Genomic DNA, 21,852 nt, shown 5'->3' with positions numbered 1-21,852 from the left:
GACCTCAAAACCCATCCAGTTCCACCCCCTGCCATGGGAAGGGACCCCTCCCACTGGATCAGGGGCTCCAAGCCCATCCAACCTGGCCTTGAACACCTCCAGGGATGGGGCAGCCACCACTGCTCTGGGCAATATCTTTTCTTAATATTAACTTCAGGTTTACAGTAAGTACCAGCAATAAACTTCAACATCTGGCATGCTGCCACTCCACCTCTGCCATCTCCTGTACAGGCATAAAGGCTGCCCTGCATTTCCATTTCCCCATCGGGAAACCAAGTCCAAAGAGCACCCTACAGAGCCTCTCCTCATCCACACTATATACAGTCTTGAAAACTCAAAAGTTCCTCTTCTTATGATTTTAGGATAGGATGTGTACTTGGGGCCAGCAAGAGGGAAGAAAAATCCCTCATAGTTTATGGTTCTTTAAACACGAGAAGATGAAACCCCAAGTTCTTCATGTAAGACCACAGTCAAGATGTAATCTGGGCTTTGGTTTAAGAGCTTCAGATCTATGACTTTAAGACTAAACATCCACCCGAGGTCAAGATCCCCAGTTTTACCAATAGGCATTGAATCATCAAAAGCGTTGCTATGCACAGGAACATGTGTGCTGTTATGGGGCTCCTTTTAAGGCTGATATTTGACCCTGAGGAAAACAAGATTATCTAAAGGACAAAGTTTTAGGACAAAATGATCCTATTGCCTTTCAAAAAACATGGTAGGAAACAAGAGTGAAATAAATTCGTGCAGCACCCCTGGACAGAACAGCAATCTCTTCTTACCTGTCAGCCGAGCCTTTGATAAGCCTACGGCAGGTTTCCATTTGTACATCCAGGCCCCTTTTCATGCTACACATTTCCATATATTCATGAAGGTGGCGATTCATGTCACTCTTGGCTGTGGCCAATTCCAGCTGTAGGAAACAAGAGAAAACGATCGGCCTCAGGTGAGCTGCTGGCAGCTTCTCCCAGCATTGCTGAACCTTCCTTACTGGTGGGGATGCTAATGCTGCCCACAGCCACCCTGAAACCCCCACACAAGACACACTGAACCACAGGGTCCAGTACTGCCAATGTAGTCATCAGCTAATCCAGTGTATTATAATCAGAGCTCAACGCTGGTTTTAAACAGCCCTCACATTTTTTCTGGTGCTTGGCATCCTGTTTGTCAACATGCAGTAAGTAATTAATCCTTCCAGAACTCAAAGGGGCTCCAGGAAAGTTGGGGAGGGGCTCTTGATCAGGGAGTGCAGGGACAGGATGAGGGGAATGGTTTTCAGCTGAAAGAGGGGAGATGGAGATGAGATCTTAGGGGGAAATGTTATGCTGTGAGGATGGGGAGGCCCTGGCCCAGGCTGCCCAGAGCAGTGGTGGCTGCCCCATCCCTGGAGGGGTTCAAGGCCAGGTTGGATGGGGCTTGGAGCAACCGGATCCAGTGGGAGGTGTCCCTGCCCATGGCAGGGGGGTGGAATTGGATGGACTTTGAGGTCCTTTCCAACCTAAACCATTCCATGACACTAATGAAAGCATATTCTATACAGGGCAGTGCCTTTGAGAAGGTCCAGCTGGTGTGGCTTCAGCCTCTGAGCCGTGTCCTGCCAAGCATTTCCCAGTGTGACACTCGATATGCAAGACAAATAGAGGAAAAAGAATAGTGTATTTTATTCTCTCTGTTCTGAAGGTTGTCTCTCCACCAGCTGCAGATTTCTGCTTCCTCAATAACAGCGCTGGACAGAGAATGGTACTCAGATAATCCCAAGGGTATGTCAAAGGAAAACACCTTTGTGTTCTTGGATCTACAGCCATTCCAGCTTTCCTCTGGGGGTGTAAGAGCCTACCAGATCAGAACACCACGGGTGTTTTAGCCCATTAGAAACAATTACTATTGTCAACTTCCTTACCTCTATCTGCCCTATTGTTTCTTGGTATTCCTTGTCTCGCGTTTTAAAGAAGGACTCCGTTTCATGGATCAAGTTTCCCAGGTTTTCCTCCTGCAGGGGAAAGGACACAAAGGATTAGCAAGGGACTAACACAGAATTCAATAACAGACTGGAGATTTTCTTACTTAGCCTCACTCAGAAACACAGATTGTTACACTTTTTCAGGTAGAGATTAACACATTTTTACACCAGCAAGAAACAGTCGGCTGTTGAAAATGAGGAAACACAATTCTGTACCATGACTGTGGCTTTGTACATACTAAGATAAAGTCTCTGATCATGGAACTTACAGACCAAGGCTCCAGCAGTTCAACACAGATACTCGATGCATGCCGAGGATCCAAAACTCTGTATTTTCCTAAACCATTCACAGTCTGATCATACCTCGATAGATTATAATTCATCTCCAGCCATGAAACCTGATATTTTCCTTGCACTGACCACACCACTACTTATAGCTCTGCACTGGAATTCTCATTTTCCAATTATGTATCGTTGCTCTCCGGTCCTTTCAGCCTCCACTACCTCACCTACACTCTGCACACATTGATTACTACTGAGATACTTCACTTAACTGCTAGATAAAGCAAGCTCACTCAGACGCTACCTGTGAAAGCATCGCACATAAGAACGCATAGAATCACAGAATGGTTTCAGTTGGAAGGGACCTTAAAGATCATCTAATTTCAACCCCCTGCCATGGGCAGGGACACCTCCCACTGGATCAGGCTGCCCAAGCCCCATCCAACCTGGCCTTGAACACCTTCAGGGATGGGGCAGCCACAACTTCCCTGGGCAACGTGCTGTCCCAAAGGCAGTATCATAGAATCACCAGGTTGGAAAGGACCCACTGGATCATCGAGTCCAACCATTCCTAACACTCCCTTAAACCACGTCTACCCTTTCCTTAAACACCTCCAGGGAAGGTGACTCCACCCCCTCCCTGGGCAGCTGTTCCAGTGCCCGATGACTCTTTCCATGAAGAATTTTTTTCTGATATCCAGCCTGAACCTCCCCTGGCGGAGCTTCAGGCCATTCCCCCTTGTCCTGTCCCCTGTCACTTGGGAGAAGAGGCCCTCCTCTCCACAACCCCCTTTCAGGCAGTTGTAGAGAGCAATAAGGTCTCCCCTCAGCCTCCTCTTCTCCAGGCTAAACAACCCCAGCTCTCTCAGCCGCTCCTTGTAAGACTTGTTCTCCACTTGTATCTTGCCAGACAACAGCTCCTGTATCATCATGGCTTTGCCTCACAATACAGTCTCGGCCACAAAGCACAGAGCACAATTTCATGGTGTCACAAAGAATAAAATGATGTCATTGCTCTTCCAATCACATTATTATCTGCTTCTCTTTTCCAGAAAAAAAATAAATCATCAATTTAGTGCAACTGCACTGATGAACATTAATTATATTTCCATCCTCTGGCCACATCTGGATCATACCTGGCTGGTATCAGCGTCAGGCTATCCAGCCTACAGTTACAAGAACCACCCCACTTATCCTTTTATATGCAGAAGCGCTTTAAGGAAGAAGGTCATAAAAGAAGGTGGCTAGAGCACCGTCTAAGAACTTGAAAGGAATAAAGCCAGAGGAAGGAAGATTGAGGCATGTAAAACACTGTGTTAAAGACCAGGCACAGACAGAGCAGTCTTTATGCTGAATCTCCATCTACAAGACAAATCTACCCTTTCCTTGTATAATTTTCATTTAGAAGGATTTAAGCTTCTTAAAACCTTTAGAGTTTTCGCACGGAAGGTCTGAGTTCGGCAATATTCCTCTGATAGCTGCGCTTATGCATGCACACATGGGTATATGCAAATAAAGCTGTCGTTAATTCCAGCGCATGGCTGCACATTATCACTCTGCCACTCTCCCTGCTCAAAAGACGACGCGTAGCTAAGTACGCTGCTTTCTGCAGGCCCAGCACTTCGGAGTAATCTCTGCAGTTTCAGAGCACGCCAGATGATACACAGATGGGGAGATGTAAATTCACCCATTCCTGGCAGTCACTGCAAGACAATATTCAGGAGACTGCTGCCTCAGCATCTTGCACTACAGCGATGATGAACGAAGGCAGGATTATTTCTTACCTACTGCTGTCCTGCTACTTCGGAATGAAATAATAGCGTCACATTTAAGACTACGCACAAAAAGCCAGCCTTGCCATTTCAATCTCTCTTCAGGCTAAGGAGTCACCAAATGAGGCAGCATGCAGCCGTTAGCTTACTTTGCCTGGGATCTTAAGGATTAAAAGCAAGCTGTTTATTATCCACCAACACCAGGAGATTCCTATTGACTGAGAAGATGGAAGCACAAGATTCATAGGTTCAGAAGATCCCTGGGGCCTTACTGCAGCCACAGCTTCTTTGTTTGCGATGGGCTGGATGTGCTTTAACACCTTCCACAGACCATACCGAGTTTATTTTTCCCCCCGACTATTTTCCCCAACTGTGCAATATCACCCCACACACTTTGTGCACTATTTTGACAATTAAAGTGTGAATGACAATCTACAGAGAAAGTGAGATGCTAGCAGGGAAGATATAGGGCTTTGGATAAATGATTACTGAGGGTGACATTGTGTGATGCTCCTGTAACGGTGACACTTGCTTAATACTTTTAATTACTCAGATTGAAGGAGCAGGAGAAATGAAGTTTGGCAAATAAACTGATTGTACACTGTCAATAGAGACAAAGCACTAATGACAGAATCATAAAATCCTAGAATCATTAAGGCTGGAAAAGACCTCTAAGCTCATTCAGTCCAACCGTCAGCACAATTCCACTGTGCCTGCTAAACCACATCCCCATGTGCCATGGCCACATGGTTTTTGAACCTCTCCAGGGATGGAGACTCCACCACTCCCCTGGGCAGCCCCTGAAAGGGCTTCACCACTCTTTTGGTGAAGAAATTTTTCCTAATATCCAATCTAAACCTCCACTGGTGCAACCTGAGGCTATGTCCTCTCATCCTATCGCTTTTTACTTAGGAGAATAGACCAGCACCCACCTCACTAAAACCTCAGTTCACACATATCCACATCCACTAAGAGGATTTGAAAATCAAAGCGAGTTTGTGTGGCAAACTAGATCATCAGTCAAATATCAAAAGGCTCAAAGGGCTAAAAGAGCAGTTGAGGGGACAGCTTCTGCAAAGAACAGTGAGAAAACAATGGACATGAACTCACCTCTCCTTGGAGGTCAATCGAAGGGTTGCAGTTTGTGAAGTCTTCCCAAAGCAGCAACGTTTCCTCATTCTCCTCCCACGTTAAACTATCACAGTCATCATCAAAATCGAATGTCTCACGACTGTTAAGGCAACAGAAGAAGCACTAATGAAAACTACTCCAGCTCTTCAATTAATCTGCTTGAAAAAAGGGGCTGAGAACTGAATGAAGGAGGCAATCCAGCAGCTGAAAATCCCCAGTTTTTACAAACAGGCTTCACCACTGCCCAAGTCCCTCGCTCCTGGGCTCTCTGCCACCCCAAAGCAGAATAAAAGAGCCTTGTTCGCATTCCAGCTCCAGCACACAGTCCTGGCTCTGCCCTCCAGATGGTGCTGCACATCAGTGTCCCCTGTTCACAAAGCCACACAAATGGCTTAAACTCCTCTTTTTATACAGGGAAAAACGAGTCCAAATACAGTTGGAGGAGTTTTACAAGAAACAGCCACAAGAAAACTCCCTAATGACTTTTACACTGAAGTTCAGCCAACGTTTTCCTTGCAGCACTTGAAAACGTTATTCTCAAAAGTTACTACTATGAAAAAACTGAACCCCAAAATGGTGTGCAGGTGAGCACAAATAGTAATTGTTGCCTTGGACAACAAAGATACTCCTACAGCCACTTAAGAGTGAGAACAAACAGTGGCAAGAGTGGCCTTTAACACCGTTGTTTGGTTAAGCCCCGTTAGTCTGGACAGTTATGCAATAAAGGAAAGTTTCAGAAGGCAATTGAGTCTCTTCTGGCTTGAACAGCAGCCGAGGGCAACACCAGTAGCTGCTTCTCAGCCTTGTTAAGGAAGCCTGACCAAAACCTGACAGCACTCCCAGCAGCAGCCCCATGCATTTTTGTTACTTTAGCTCATTTCCTTTTGAGCAGATAACATCTCAGTCCGGAAGCCAAGGTTCGGCTGCAGAGCTTGGCAAGAGGCTCTTTGTCTGTACTCTGCAGGACTTTAAAAAATCATTTGAGAAAAACCCAATAAGCTTGGGCATATGTGACTGTGACTTTTGCAATTCAATTTCTTCAAACCAGTTTCTCTTTGCAAGACCACAGCAGCGCGCGCACACACACACACACACTCACACTCTCTCTCTCTCTCTCCAAAGCCATCTCCATTTTGGCTTTTTACTCCTAGACACCTAAAGATTAAGTTCATTACGGATAAAATGTAAGTTGCTTTGTTTCCGAGATAAGCTCTTTGGCTATTTATAAGCTACTATTTTCTATTGCACAAAGCCCCCAAACCCAACCATCCTTAGAAATGCATCATCTCCAATAAGCCACGAACACTGTTCTACATCAACCCAATGGGAAAGTATCACTAGATTCCTCCAGCACTTTGTGCCATACATAACAGGGCCAGGAGATAAGAATTTCATTAGCAGTAACAACAAAAACTGGGCATCACAGGACAGGTTTAGGAACAAAACTAAGAATTAAACACGTTACCAACCTCGTCACTAAATTTTAGCCTCTTGCTTTTCTAAAGAATGCACATGCTATCTGCTGTGACACTGAATTCTAGCAGTGGGTAAAGCAAAAAATCTCTATTTATTACACTGAATATTAATAAGGGCCTAAAGACATCTAAACCAACTTCTACAAAACACATGCCCTTCTGGACATGAAATTCAGGCAGAAAGAGACACACCGCGGAAACAGAACTTCTGGCCACAGCTGACAGCAGAAGAGGAGCTATCATCAGAAATCATGGAAAACCCACAGAAGTTTGTACCCATTTTTAACCGAGCTTTCAGTGAGGTTGCCAAGCTCCATCCTGCCCAAGCAGCAACCAGGTTCTTTCCACAACTCTAGAAATCTAATATTCAGCAAAACATACAGAATAGATTCAAGTTCTGTACTTCTTTTTTAGCACGTTTCTCTTTCTGCTATTCCTAGAACAGCATAAGCACATCTACTTTTACTACTATCTTTTTAAATTCTCTATAGTCCCCTTTAAGTAAGGGAGGAACAAAAATCAGCTTCTGTGACTATTATCTGAACTTCCACTAAACCTTCAAGCATGAAGCATCCTGGCAGCTCATGTCCAACTTGTACCGAGCAGTGAGTGGAAAAAAATAGTACTTATGAAAGCATATGGAAATAACTCAATACTTGAGGAGTTCTGGAGTAAGTTTTCCCCACGATGTCCACAATACTCACAGCTGATTGAACATACGCTTCATCTCATCTGTGATGTTCAAAGAGCAGCTGACCTCATCATCAGAGAACCTGCCATTGTCTCCATCCTGTTCAGAGAGGTCATCATCAGACGTGAGCTTGCGTTCTTTCTTCTTGGAAGCCACCTTAATTGGAGAGAAGAGGAGTAACTAGAAGGTTCAACTGAGGTGCTGTGCCATGAGGGGCAGAAATAAAGAAGGAGAGACATTAGCTTTGAGAGAATATCACTGTTCATCAGATCCCAGGCAGTTGGGGGATTGCTCGTACTTAAGACAGGAATTGCATCTGTTAATGAGTGGTAAACATAGAGCACAAGGAAGCAGTTCAGAATGGCAAAGAGCAAAGCAAGCTGCAGGCTGCCAGCGCTCTACAGATGTTCGTCTGTTCACTGACACCGTTCTAGGGTCTACCAGAGAACATGCAGAGGTTAGAATGATACAGGGGAGAAGCAGAAGCCGCAGGAGAGCCCAAGCAGCAGGCTTGAGGGCAATGACAGACCTTTCCCTCTCCTGCCACCACCACAGGCTGTTGTTCCCAGCATTGAACCACCAGGAAAGGGCAGACAGGAAGCCTTTCTAGGTAGCCTTTATTTCAGGGTTATGACCACCCCACCAGCAGAGGAAGACTGCTAGTCCTCAGGTTGACAGAAGAATGGTTAACTGAACCAAGAGAATCCCTGGACAAACCCAGAGAAATGAAGGTTATAGAGTGCAGAGAACTCCAGGGAATCCCCTGCAAAGGACGCAGAGGATCACTACTTCTTCTGAGGACTGTGAATATCATCACAGATGGTGCCACAGGGTCGTGAACACACAGTCCGCACCCACTCTACTGTCATTTTTCCCCTACTTGGCACCTAAGACATCTCTTATCAGTACTGTTCTCCATGTTGATCATTTTAACCCCTGCATGCTTGACTAAAAGTGGGCTTTGAGCAGAAAGACATAGCAATCCTACTCAGAGGCAAGAAGGAACCACTAGCACAGTGCAACAGCTCAATCTGCTAGAAAAATAATTGTCTCCAAGAAGGAGATATGAATCTTTTGGGATATATGAGGAAAAAAAACAACCCATCAAACATTTGAGCCACTTCACCACAGCCAGAAAGCACAACCAGTAGAGACCAAGAGGATCATTTACAGTGGTTTTGTACAGCATTTAGCGAGCTCCATGGCACCACTAAACAGAGAAAAGCATCAGACTTGCTGAAAGACCGAACAAGACACATTTAGATAAAGTAGAAGGAAGCTAGGTTAATCACAATTGAAGCTGCAGTTATGACAGAAGACCAACTGCATTGGGAGTTACACATCTGTTCCACGCAGTGCTGTAACTGCTTGCTTTTGGAGCAAATTAAATGACTTTCCTACTAGCACCAAGGAGACACAATAGCCCAAGGAAAGCACCTGGAGTTTCTAGTCTCACAAAGCAGTCGTAGCTCTCCACCACAGAAGTGTTATTTCTGGTCACAGAGCTTAAGCCAGAAATAAGCACATCCAGATGACAGTTCTACAAGCTAAAAACCTCTCACCTGTGAGGGGAACATATGTGAGGAAGCCATTTGTGTAAACCTAGACCCTGTAATGCTGCTTTTCCCTGAACTCCCTGAAGACGAGCCGAGGGCTGCAGCACCTCCCGTATGAGGACAGGCCGAGAGCATTGGGGTTGTTCAGCCGGGTGAGAAGGCTCTGGGGAGACCTTAGAGCAGCTTCTAGTCCTGAAGGGGGCTCCAGGAAAGCTGGGGAGGGACTTTTTACAAGGGCCTGATGTGATAGGACAAGGGGGAATGCTTTTCAGCTGAAAGAGGGGAGATTAAGAGAGATCTTAGGAAGAAATGTCTTCCTGTGAGAGGGGGTAGGCCCTGGCCCAGGTTGCCCAGAGAAGGTGGGTGCCCTGTCCCTGGAGGGGTTCAAGGCCAGGTTGGATGGGGCTTGGATCCAGAAGGAGGTGTCCCTGCCCATGGCAGGGGGTGGGACTGGGTGGGCTTTGGGGTACCTTCCAACACAAACTATTCTGTAATTCATTGTAGATTAGCATCAGACTAACAGCACATCTTAAAGGTCATCCTGAGAATTCTTTTGTTAAACTCTCTAAATTTTGTGCCCCTATTACTGCAGGAAAGCACTACGCTTCAAGGCCAAGAAAGAGGAAATCATTTCTACAGAGAGAAATTTCAAGAGAAGGCCTGGACAACACTCCTCAACACTGCTCCCTCTTGTCCCCTCGCTTCTTGTCCTACCCTATGGAAAATTCATGGCCTAATCACCTGGAATATCTTGGAAACGTCTTCCGAGTTGCGCTGCTGCGCTACATCGCACAGCTTGGCTGTGATATCGATTCGCCGACAGATGTCCATGTCCACCTTCATGGCCTTTTCTTGAATCTTTGTGTCCAGGTCTGTCATGGGCTGCAGGAAGGACAGCAGTGATTATCTTCTATTATTATACAGTTCAGGAAAGAAGAGATACCCCACAGTATCTCTCTAACCCCAGGGCATATCATTCTTAAACATTATTACATCTCATTCTCTGGGAAAGGCAGCACATGGACAATCTAACAGACCAGACAGCTAACAATTAACATTCACATCTGATTCAAATAAAATTTCTACTGTGATTTGCTACAAAAAAAACAATACCCACCCCAAAACAACTGCTAGACGTGGCAACAGGAAACTTAAGGGTAAATAAAGCTTTAAAAATGGAGGAGAAAAATCCTGTTGGACATGTGCAGAATAGAATGAAATTTAAAACCCTGTGAGTGTGCAGCGCTTCCCCCCTCTTTCAGACAGAAAAACAGTGCCTGCAAAGAGAAGTTGCTTTTAAGACAGTATCCAGGCTACTCAGCAACTTCACACATACCATGAAAACGTAAAATCAAGACTGGATCTAGAGATCCATGAATGCTTGTGACACAGAAAATACTCCTCAGTGGCATTCGCTGGCTTACAGCCTAGCGAAAATTCTATATGAGAAATATTTTGCCTTTCTTCCCTCTGGGCAGTAATTATAAATATAATTTATAAGGAATACTCCCACTCAGGACAGCTGGCTCCTTATGGAGAAACATCGATCCACAAAAAGGGTATTTTCCAGCCAAGAGAAGACTTCCTCTGCTGGAAAGTACCACTCCGATGGCTAGGGGATGCTTCCACTCTGACCAGAAAAGCATAAAAGCCCTTCACAAAGCATCTTTAAATCTCAAATCCTCTTTCCAAGAAAAAAGCTTTGGGGGTTTGTTTTAATTTTCTTTTTTAATTATTAGACAAGAGTTCTCCAACCCCTGTCAAGCACCTTTGGATAAGTTAGAGAGTTTTGTTTTCCAAACGCACCAAGAAAAAGAGATCTCTGAACACCGACATACTCTAAACACAGCCTTATCCACTGAACAGGCACCGGCGATTCTCATCCGCAGGAAGGCAAGGGTCAGATCCCAACACTTTGCATTTCCCTGCACTAAATATTTACAGAGTGGGATTCAAAACAAGCACTCTCACTGCTTCCCTTAGGCTCTCCTTGCCCTTACCGAGTTCACAATGTCCAGAGCACACTTGCTCTCAGTCCAGGGGGATGTTTACCCTCAATTCAGGGGGACATTCGCCATCACCGCCACCCTCTTTGTACACACTGAGTTCTCCTTCAGCCAAAAAAACATCATGGTGATGCAGCCCTAACAGGTTTCTCCTTTTCCCACTGCCTCTAACCAAGCATGCTTATCCTCAATTAAACACCAAAAGAAGAGCCTGCTAATTGCTGAATTTTACATGAACAGATCTAGTGGCCCTGAGAGAATGTATTTGACACTAGGAAGCAGGTTCTGCAAGTTTATATAAGCAGTTCTACGCACAATTACAGAATAAATAAGCATAACAGGACACCTTCACTGGAGAACTGGCATCAGCACTGCTTCAGTGTGAGAGAAAGGCACCTTATTGAGTGTTCACCTGGCTTACCGCTCTGGATAGCTGCACCAGGACACGCACTCAGTATGTCCCAATGTAAGAAAATTATCCAGTCACAGCCTAAAAGCTTGGAAGGGATGGAGTTTCTAATGAGACAGGAGTAAATGCTTAAAACAAGTCTTATTTCAAAAAATTAGGTTGAAACAGCACTGGAAACAAAGCCAGGTACGTGAACCAGTGCTAAGGGGTTAATCTCCTCTGAGCTTTCCTAAAGGGAGCTGGGAAACACATATAGTGTGTTCAACGTGACTTCCTTCTGTGACTCAGAGCAAAATGCCCCTCAGAGCAGCCTACGGTGCTGCTCGGTGATGAACCCTTCACCCTAACCTGTGATCTCTCCAACATTTTCATCTGTGGCGGCAGATCTGAATGCCGGCAGTGCCAGCTGTGGAGAACAGGGAAGGGAGGGAAGAGTCCGGGTTATGGGCTAAGCAGCAAGTTAATGCATCTCAGCACAGACCAGACAGGAAGCAGGGGGAAGGGTGATCTGTCTGATGCATTACATCATAACGCAGCCAGAACGCTAACTACAAAGCGGCACTCACTAGGACCATAACCTTGTCATGAATGAAGCCATTGGCATGACACACATTTCACGGAGGCAGCAGGAGCTGGCCATTCTCTCTCCTGTGTACTTACATCACTCATCAGACCCTTAAAGACCACAAGTTCAGCTTTCAGTCGCTCAATCTTTTCATTTAACTCCTCTTGGAGAGCTTCCGCTTCCTGCGCCTCCTGCAACAGAGAGCACAGAGGAAGGTGAACAAGCAACACCTGCTTCCTCACTTAAGGAAGGCACTCAGGGCTGATCCAGCACATGACCATCCACATGGCACTTTGTCAGGAGCTTCAGCACCTTCCCGCTTCACCTCCCAAGCAGTAACACTGTCCTCTAGCACACAGCAAAGCGTCCAGCTGCTCTGTTCAGAAGACAGCTTTTTAATTAAGCAAATTCATAGAATCGTGAGATGGTTTGGGTTGGAAGGGACCTCAAAACCCATCCCGTTCCACCTCCCTGCCATGCCAAGGTCCCACCTCCCACTGGATCAGGGGGCTCAAAGGCCCATCCAACCTGGCCTTGAACACCTCCAGGGATGGGGCAGCCACAACTTCTCTGGGCAGCATAAAAGGTGCAGAGAAAACCTATACCTTGCAATACTGCTACTCAAACCTTACCTCTCGCAAGGTTTCTACCATAGACTCCAGACTCAGTCTCCTTGTAAGCTCCTCTTCCCATCTGAAAGACAAGATTTGAAGGCAAAATGTGAACTATGGAGAAAATTGATTTCTTTTCCCCCTCAAATCACAAGCCTTCCGATAGCTGTAGGATGATGACAGTTACTTGAAATGTGAAGCAGATGGTCCCCCCCACTTGTACACCCCCAAATCAGTAACACCAAGTCTGTAAGAGAATGACAGCTCAATCCACTTTCATTTGGATCAGTATCTTCCCCGTCTCCTGTGCAACGTTTGATTGCAAATACGACGGGAAACGTTTAGTGCAAAAAGAATCAGTTGAAGGTAAGTTATCTGAATCGGCAGTCTGTTGTATTTATATAGTTATAGTTACTTAGTTATAGCAATAATTATCTGTTTGGTCCAACCAATTCATACGTTCATGTGGCTTCTACATCAAAATCCTCAATAATCTACCTGCCTCCTCATCTCCCAGCAGTACCACTGCATGCAGGGTACTCAGACAAGCATCCCTGAACGCAGGGTGTACACACTGCTGCTGCAGTACAGACAGCACAGAACAACAGGAATTACAGCCACAAACCGTAGAGTTAAACCTCATACTACAAGCGTCATTATGTTCAAATTCATTATTGGATTAAGTGTAAAAATATCCTTTCTTTTTAAGCACTGAAACCCTTTCAAGATAAAAACCCATTATTTACCAATGCTACCTCAAAAAGTCAAATTCTTGACAAAGCAAACGACATTCATATGCATGGATGTGGTTTGAGTTGTGGAGAAGGGAGAAAATGAAACATGTGCCACTCCACAAAGGCAGTAGTGCCACACCAGAGTTGCCCAGTCTGCTACAACACCAGGAATTATGCTCCTGAAAAGGAGCTCTGGATACCACATGGTTAAAAGCAATCCTGTACTCTCCCAGTACCATCACAATAATTTCTGTTGCCACTTCAACATGTTTTATAGTTTAACTGAAAACAACAACCCATGGGCCCAGAAATCTATTAAATGAAAGCATTCCTGACGATGCAAGGTTAAATCTGCCAAAAGGCACTGTTTCATCCTATTTTCAAATCCTCAAGGAAATCTAGTGATGGTCGCATTACAGTCAATTCCTGCTGAGGCGGCTTATTTTTTCAGTGTGCAATCATCGTGCTGCTCAATCTACCTCTGCATTCACTGAGCATATTCCAGCCCAGCGGAGATGGAAGCCAGGGCGGTTGCAGCAGGCGCAGCGCTATTGCAGTTTTCTCACTCCAGGCAACATCGAGGCACCTGAACGGGTTACATCTCAATGCGGCAGCAGCCACTCCAACGAGCGCAGCGCCAAGATGACATGCTGGCTACATCCACTCTTTCCTGCTATTGTGCTGCAGGAATATCCAACATAATAGCGTGTGAATTCTCACTTGTACAGCTGGAGTTTGATTTATGCAGGGTACTTGTGAATCTTTTTACCAGCAATGATTTACTGCCAAGCAGAGTAAAATATTGAGGCTGAAATCTGCACTTGTCATCAAATGCTTAAATTCCTATTTGTTTTTTGACTACTAATTACATGTACATTTCTATAAAAAGAGTATTTCCAGTTTTCAGATTTTAATACTGAAGTCAAGAAGGTAAAATAATTAAAGCAGCCAATTATAGTCACAATCTGTAAGATGGGCTCCTTCTGTTACAGGAGGAGCGCTGCATGGCTTTCAGCATTCCTTCTGGTCCTTCTGCCAGCAGGCTGTCATTTAGGGATGGAAGTCAAGCAGACACTGCACAAATTGATATGCTGCTTCTCAAGGTTTTCACTGTTGAAATGAGGAATATTGCCTGCATTCAAGCTATCCTGCTGTATTATTTGCATCCCCACAGAGCATTCTGGAAAAAAAAAGAAAGGGATGTATTTTTTCAAAACCTATCTGCGTATTTTTACCAACTGTGCCAAAAGCTAGGAAAAAGGATTAGCATCCCTCCCCGGCAGTGCAGCTGTTCTGGGTGGCTGCCAAAATTATGTATCTTGAAGGCTGCTCAGCCTTCCTCATCACGCTGAAATTCCAGTAGTTCCATTCCTTCACTTTGTGCCAGCGAAAGTGCATTTTGCAGAACAGTGATTTATACCCCTAATTCCTTTCCCTCAAACTCCAGAATGTGTCTTGAAAAGAAGAGGAAAAGGATGCCTTATTTTATACACACACCCTACAAACTCTGTCTTTCTTGTAATTACAGGAACAATAAAACAATCAGGTAGTTTTTTAACCAAAAAGTTTGTGCCTACCAGAAGGGACCAATAAAGGGTCCTGCTAACCATTAATATCACATTCTTAATCTCAGAGCACATTTCTCCCACCCATTATCAAGCTCATTAACCTCATTTAACAGCTAAAACCACCAATCTTTGCTTTCTTGTTACACTCAAACCTCAGGAGACCATTTTTAGCCAAGAGAGGAAGGAGCTGGATTGGAAGATAGGGATGACAACAGAACAGAGGATTAATTCTCCATTTAAACTTCCAAGGAAGTGAGACAATAGAACAATTGCTCATTATGTGACCATCCTGCATTTGCTGGAACATAGAGGACTGCATTTGCTGGAACATAGAGGACTTTAAAAAGGCAGCTGGGTACCACATGCTTCAAGGTACCACACACACTTCAGCCCATGCAGCAGTCCACATGCTACTGGGATGCTAACTATGGCTCTGACATCTTCAATATTCCACACACTCTTAAGTTATTCTCCCAGTAATTTATATGAACCCCTATCTTTCTCTTCAACTGCCATCTCAAAGCAGCAGACAGTCTTCCCGAGCAGGCTGCGGATGCCCTCAGTGATGCCACTTATACATGCAGCTGAAAATGTTGACAAAAGGCCCAAACATCTGGTGTTCTCTCATCTCACAGAAGAAGGAAACCTGTCCAATTAACCATCCCCACAGGATTAAGCAGAGTGGACAGGTAACTCCTCTGCACAGAAGAGGCAGTGGCAGGAAGGAGGAGGGCTTTCAGACCCCAAAGGGAAACAGCCACACACACTGTAGGCTGAAAACCCAGCAGCCTTCCCACGTTTGCTGCAGGGTATCGGCTAGCTGGCTGCTCCTGCTGCTCTCAAATACATGTATTTCTTGGCATCAATTTCTGTGATTTCCAACTGCATCCAAAAATCTTTTTTCAGAACGACAAGCACTGCCATCTCAATCTCTCAGATTTCAGGGTTTCTTATTATTTTTATGTAGAGTTATTTCTTTAAAAGAAAAATAATCAGCAATATGAATTTCAGCTCTAACCAAGCTCTTTTCCTCTTTCCACCTACCAAGGATGTTTGAGTTCTAACCACCACCTACCTACTCCGAAATTAAAGGGCTAGACTGAATTTCGGAAGCTACAGATCTGTTCCCCTTTTGCCAGACGTGACACATTGCATTCCAGCAGCATTCAGTCACTGCAGCTTCAGGCCCCGAACTGCTTCTGCAGTCATGTCTTGCATAGCTCAGAGGAGAACAAAGGATGTTGGCTTTCTTTAACGGGAATAGCGACATTACAAGGATATTAGACAAACAAAACATATGAATAGTCAGCCAGGATTAACATTGCTTAAAGCAGTGTTCTTGTACAGCTGAGTCACACCACAAACTTCTGCCTTCCCTTTGAAATCAGAAGAGTAGCTGCCAGGCCACCGATACCAACATCATCTCCTACACTGAAGGAAGGTGACAGCGACACTTCAAGAACTGGATAATGTCCTTTAAAGGTGTCTCTAAGTTTCCAAGGCTCATGAAACTAAACTGAGCAGTCTATGTTGACACAATAAGCTTCAAAACACTTCCCTACTCCTTCAATACCTGCACCAATGAACACAAATACCTCTCCTTCTCCTCTCCCAGTATCAAGGCAAGGTTAAGAATACTGACCAGTGATGAGAATTGCGCATTGGAGCAGATTCACGAAACCTCTTTAGCACAGTTCGGCAGAACAGTGATTTACAGGCCAAATCCATGAAGGACATGGATCTGTTGGAGGGAGTCCAGAGGAGGCCACGGAGATGAACTGAGGGCTGGAGCACCTCTGCTATGAGGACAGGCTGAGAGAGTTGGGGTTGTTCGGCCTGGAGAAGAGAAGGCTCCAGAGAGACCTTAAAGCAGCTTCCAAGTGCTGAAAGGGGCTACGGGAAAGCTGGGGAGGGCGGAGAATGACTTTGAGCTGCAAGAGGGGAGCTTGAGATGAGATCTTGAGGAGAAACGTTTTACTGTGAGGGTGGGGAGGCCCTGGCCCAGGTCAGATAAAGAGAAGTTTGCCTTCACAAAAACTGCTCAGTAATTTTCTTCTTAAGAGCCAGCATTTTAGATGTGAGTATGTTACTATTTAGACAACAAACAATGTGCTTACAAAATATGTCAGATACAAACCTGCTATTTTAAATATGTTTTCATTTGAGACAGAAAGTCAGAAGTAGACCAGCTGATAGTTAGTGATGCCTGACTGTATCAACTGCGCTGTTTCCTTCATTAAAAAGCCCTCCTGCAAGGAAGCAAATATTCCTCCAATAACATTTAACAACAATACATTTTTTCTAGAAGCAAAAGTCTCAGGGAAGACAAGACCCTTCTTCCTAGCATTTTTACGTGATGCAGAGAGGAAAACCACCAAACAGAACAACAGAAAACATCGACAGCGGTCTATATTTTTCCCCACACCTTCTCCCAGGTGCTAACTCTGGAGCTTTTCACTCCCTTTTGCTATTGTTGGAGTTTCTTCCCATCAGATTTTTGGGAGAAAAGTAGTAGCGGAAAGGAAAACCTTATAGCTCCTGAGCACTTAAGTCCAGCAAACAAAAGTGTTAGTTCAAGCAATGACTATAAAATGCTCATGAAAACATGAATGGTTCCTGCAAATATAAACCTATGGAAGGGATGGACTGTCCATGCTACTTCAGGGTATCATTGTTTTTACTTGCATACTAAGACACCACTATCCCATTTTCTGCATGAGATGCACCCAGCCTTGCTCATGTGTTGGAGATGAAGCACTCAAGGTGCATTCTCTGATGTACCACACCTGCAAGAAGACAGAAGAAACCACCCAAGCTATGGCAGGACCATGTCATTCCCCCTAGGGCGCTGCCTGGAGGGTTTGGGCTCTGCTGTCACAGGTTAGACACGTCTTTGAGCTCCCGTGTGGCAGCACTGCTTGTGCATTGGCATGTTGGGATCCTTTTGACACCCACCGGTTGTTTACAGGAGCTCCAAACGACAAGGCGTGCTGCTCATTGGCGCCAGAAGGAGATTCAACAGTTCAGATGCACAGCCTCACGGATTTAATCCTTTCGCATTACTCACGGCAGTTACAGCTGCCTCTCGCTGAGGCTCTGCAGCAACGTGCCCACTAATCCCCTCTCCAACACCTCGATAATAACTATCAACATTACAGTTTGTAACTGCTTGTTATACACTGATTTCATTTGAATTGACTTAACAGCCCATCAGCTGTGCAAACTTCTGTTCCCACACAAAAGGATCTGCAGCCTCATCTGTGAAGTGCCAAGAGAGAAATGTGGGCAGCACACGGTGCCTAAAAGAAACACTGCAGTGGCTTGGGATAGGAAAGCATCATGTCCAAGGCTCTCTGGGCAGATGCAGAGAAACCTACACAGAACCATAGAATCATGGCATGGTTTGGGTTGGAAGAGACCTCAAATCCCATCCAGTCCCACCCCAGCCATGGGCAGGGACACCTCCCATGGATTAGGTTGCTCCAAACCCCATCCAACCTCGGTTTGAACGCCTCCAGGGATGGGGCAGCCACCACTGCTCTGGGCAACCTGGGCCAGGGCCTCCCCACCCTCACAGGAGAACATTTCTCCCTAAGGTCTCATCTCAATCTCCCCTCTTTCAGCTGAAAACCGTTCCTCTCATCCTCTCCCTGCACTCCCTGATCCAGAGCCCCTCCCCAGCTTTCCCGGAGCCCCTTTCAGCACTGGAAGCTGCTCTAAGGTCTTCCAGGAGCCTTCTCTTCTCCAGGTTGAACAACCCCAACTCTCTCAGCCTGTCCTCGTACAGGAGGTTGCTCCAGCCCTCAGATGATCTTCGTGGCCGCCTCTGGTACCTTCACGATACCAAGCCTCCACTGCCTCATCAGTCTCTTTTTAACCATTTGTAATGGTATTTCTTAACTGAAAGAAGAACCTTCCCATCTGCTGTCTCACTAAACTATTCCCATTACAAGGCAGCAATTTGGGACTTTATACCCAAAAGGGGTATAAAGGAGGGGAACACTGCAGTCTTAAAGGGGCAATGGCCCAAAAGGACTATAAAGGAGAGGGACACTGCAATCTTAAAGGAGTAGAAAAGAGGGGGAAAAACACGAATAGTCGTTTTCGTCTTTTCATTGGCTCGAAAGAACTGGACCATGCAGGATGGATTTTGTTTTAAAAAACCCTCAATGAAGCCTTTTTTATTGCGTTAAGCAAAAAAAAAAAAAAAAAAAAAATCAGCAAAGCATCACTTTTAGAATCTTTCCTTAAGAGTTCATTTTCCTATCTTAGTTTTCACTAAATAAGGCTGCATTAGGCAATTAGCATATTCACAATGGCTCCTTCTTGTTTAAGTGAGTGTTTTTAAGATGCTGCAATATACTGTTTCTTACAGATTATCCCAAGCACAGACCATTTTGATCCCACACGCCCTGACTTCTTATTGAAGCAAATTAAATGTTAGCTGATGGGCTTCATGTAAAACGTATTAATTTAATGTGACCATCTGATTCCATTAAAGCCTGGCTGTAACACAGCAGCAGCGGCACTCTTGGATGAAGTCATAGCTCTTTCTTGTTGCAAGTAACATCCTCTCCACAGAATCTGCTTAGAGCCAATCATTGCAGCATCAAATTCCCAAACAGCTGAGAGATGGAAGAGCCGGTATCCTTGAACCTGACAGTGATCTCAATGATACAGGTAAAGTCACTGCATGGCAGAATTTGTGCCCTTTGCTGTTAATACTTGGATGCTTCATTATAAGGAAAGGTTAATATTAAAGTCTTATTCTGGACTTGTGCTCTACTTAAAACAGCACACAGGTCTTTGAACAACAGCAATTGCTTGTGAAGAGAATTACTAAAAGGTCTTACTATACAGAAAAACATTGCCTAATTACGCCTCCCAATCCCAGACACCTGGAAAGATGCTCCAGCCTGTAACTGGAACCACAATAAAAATCCTCTGCGAGTTCATTTGTGTTTGTTCCTGACCACAGGAGGTGTTTAAACAAAAGCCATGCATAATGTCACAAGAGTTCAACAACTTCAAGCAGAAGCAGCAGCCGTGCCTGCATTCCTTTAGAAAGAAAATTATGGTGCTTTTAATTCATTAGAAGAATCCACACGTAATTGTGCACTATTCACAGCAACGTGAAACACATTTTAAGCTACATAGCTACAAGTCATACACTCCAGCATGACTTATTCCTGCAAATAGCACTAAATAATGGCAGTTTTTAATCAGAAATGTCTTCGGATACTTTGAGAAGCTTTCAACCTCTCCTTATGTATTTTCACCAGCCCCAAACACCGAAGTCCATTAAAAAGGACACAAGATATTATTCAACACAGGTCTTACACAGCAGGTGAGGCTGCTGTCAGGCGTTTTCACAAGATTTTATGCAACCTGCATCTAAGGAGCTCCTGTCCTTGTAGAAGAGCCAGTTACAAATTTCAGCTATCTTCCATCTCACAGCTAACCCAGCATCATTGAAAGTCTTCCATTCACCAGGGCATCCAAGGCTATGAATGTCAGCAGTGTATTCCACATCACCTAGGAGCAAATCCACTTGAAACACTGCTGCCTTAAAAGAAATAATGATTTTTTATTCACTGTAGGTAGATAGAGGGATAGGGTAAAATAGATAAAGCCATGCTCACTGCTGCTTGGCTTTCACATCAAGGAAGGCCACATTCAGAGAACCATCTCCATTGTCTAGGTTGTCTTGATGGAAGCAGTTTGATTCAGCTTGCTCTCAGACCAGGGAGGTACTCCAGCTCTGCCATGCCAACAAGCCTTTTCTTTTCCTTTGTGTTTATAACCTAACCAGCATTTGGCTTTCTGAGCCATTCCGCAGGGTAGAGCCCAGATCTTCAGCAAGTAGATAAGCTACTTTCATTGGGAAAACAAGTTTTGTACAGCTTCTCTAAATCCATTTCATATTCTCCTGAAGAGAAGGATCACACCTATGACAACATATCCCAACCCTGCATATCACTGACCTCCTGTTCCATGGCTGCAAATGATCACAGTATAATAGAATCAAAGAGGGTTTGGGGTCAGAAGGGACTTCGAAGCCCATGCAGTCCCACCCCCTGCCATGGGCAGGGACACCTTCCACTGGATCAGGGGCTCCAAGCCCCATCCAACCTGGCCTGGAACCCCTCCAGGGATGGGGCAGCCACCACTGCTCTGGGCAACCTGGGCCAGGGCCTTCCCACCCTCACAGGAGAACATTTCTCCTTAAGATCTCATCTCAATCTCCCCTCTTTCAGCTGAAAACTATTCCCTCTCATCCTCTCCCTGCCCTCCCTGATCCAGAGCCCCTCCCCAGCTTTCCTGGAGCCCCTTTCAGCACTGGAAGCTGCTCTAAGGTCTCCCCGCAGCCTTCTCTTCTCCAGGCTGAACAACCCCAACTCTCTCAGCCTGTCGTCAGATGGGAGGCACTCCAGCCCTCAGATCATCTCCATGGCCTCCTTTGGACCTATTCCAGCAGCTCCATGTCCTTCCTATGCTGAGGACTCCAGAGGTGGACGCAGGGCTCCAGGTGAGGTCTCAGCAGAGTGGAACAGAGGAGCAGAATCCCCTCTCTGGCCCTGCTCGTCCCTGCTCTGGATGCAGCCCCCGACACGGTTGGTTTCTGGGCTGTGGGCACACATTGCCAGCTAATGTGGAGCTTGCCACCCACCAGAGCCCCAAGTCCTTCTCCTCAGTGCTGCTCTCAATCCTTTCTCCCTCTAGGAAGTTCCACACTGCAAAAGGGAAATGTTACGATGAACTTAAACTTGCAGGTACTGAGGGCAGCCCTTAGTGCTACTGAAACAACCCTGCAACTCTCAAGAACACAGCGTAGACAGGATAATCAAATTAGCCAGGAGATCAATCTCTGCGAAGCTGCTCTCTATCACTGAGACAGTGATCCCATCCCACCCCCACGGGACGCTCCATTCCTACAGTGAACCTGAACACAGTGGACTGTGGAGAGCAGGACCTTCCAGCACCACATCTCTGCACCGGTGGGGTCCCTGCACCAAAGCTTCATTCTGAAAGGCCATGTCAGACGGTTGGCATGACAAGTTGCCTCCGATTCTAGGAATACAATAGAGCCCA

At 45.4% G+C, this 21,852-nt stretch overlaps 1 protein-coding gene across 1 annotated transcript in view; it reads right to left on the bottom strand.

The window, feature by feature from the left end:
• The window catches only part of IFFO2 (intermediate filament family orphan 2), a 48,399-nt gene that overhangs the window by 6,616 nt on the left and 19,931 nt on the right, over nucleotides 1-21,852 (bottom strand). Inside the window, exons 2-8 of the mRNA XM_054085780.1 lie at nucleotides 12,480-12,540; nucleotides 11,943-12,038; nucleotides 9,609-9,749; nucleotides 7,325-7,467; nucleotides 5,125-5,245; nucleotides 1,901-1,990; nucleotides 783-913 (exon numbers count right to left, since the gene is read on the bottom strand). Coding sequence (XP_053941755.1) covers nucleotides 783-913; nucleotides 1,901-1,990; nucleotides 5,125-5,245; nucleotides 7,325-7,467; nucleotides 9,609-9,749; nucleotides 11,943-12,038; nucleotides 12,480-12,540 — 783 coding nt within the window. The remainder of the gene's footprint in view (nucleotides 1-782; nucleotides 914-1,900; nucleotides 1,991-5,124; nucleotides 5,246-7,324; nucleotides 7,468-9,608; nucleotides 9,750-11,942; nucleotides 12,039-12,479; nucleotides 12,541-21,852) is intronic.

This window comes from Cuculus canorus, chromosome 21 (genome assembly GCF_017976375.1).
Source record: "Cuculus canorus isolate bCucCan1 chromosome 21, bCucCan1.pri, whole genome shotgun sequence".
Classification (NCBI taxonomy): Eukaryota; Metazoa; Chordata; class Aves; order Cuculiformes; family Cuculidae; genus Cuculus; species Cuculus canorus.
This window is presented reverse-complemented; position numbering and strand designations above follow the sequence as displayed.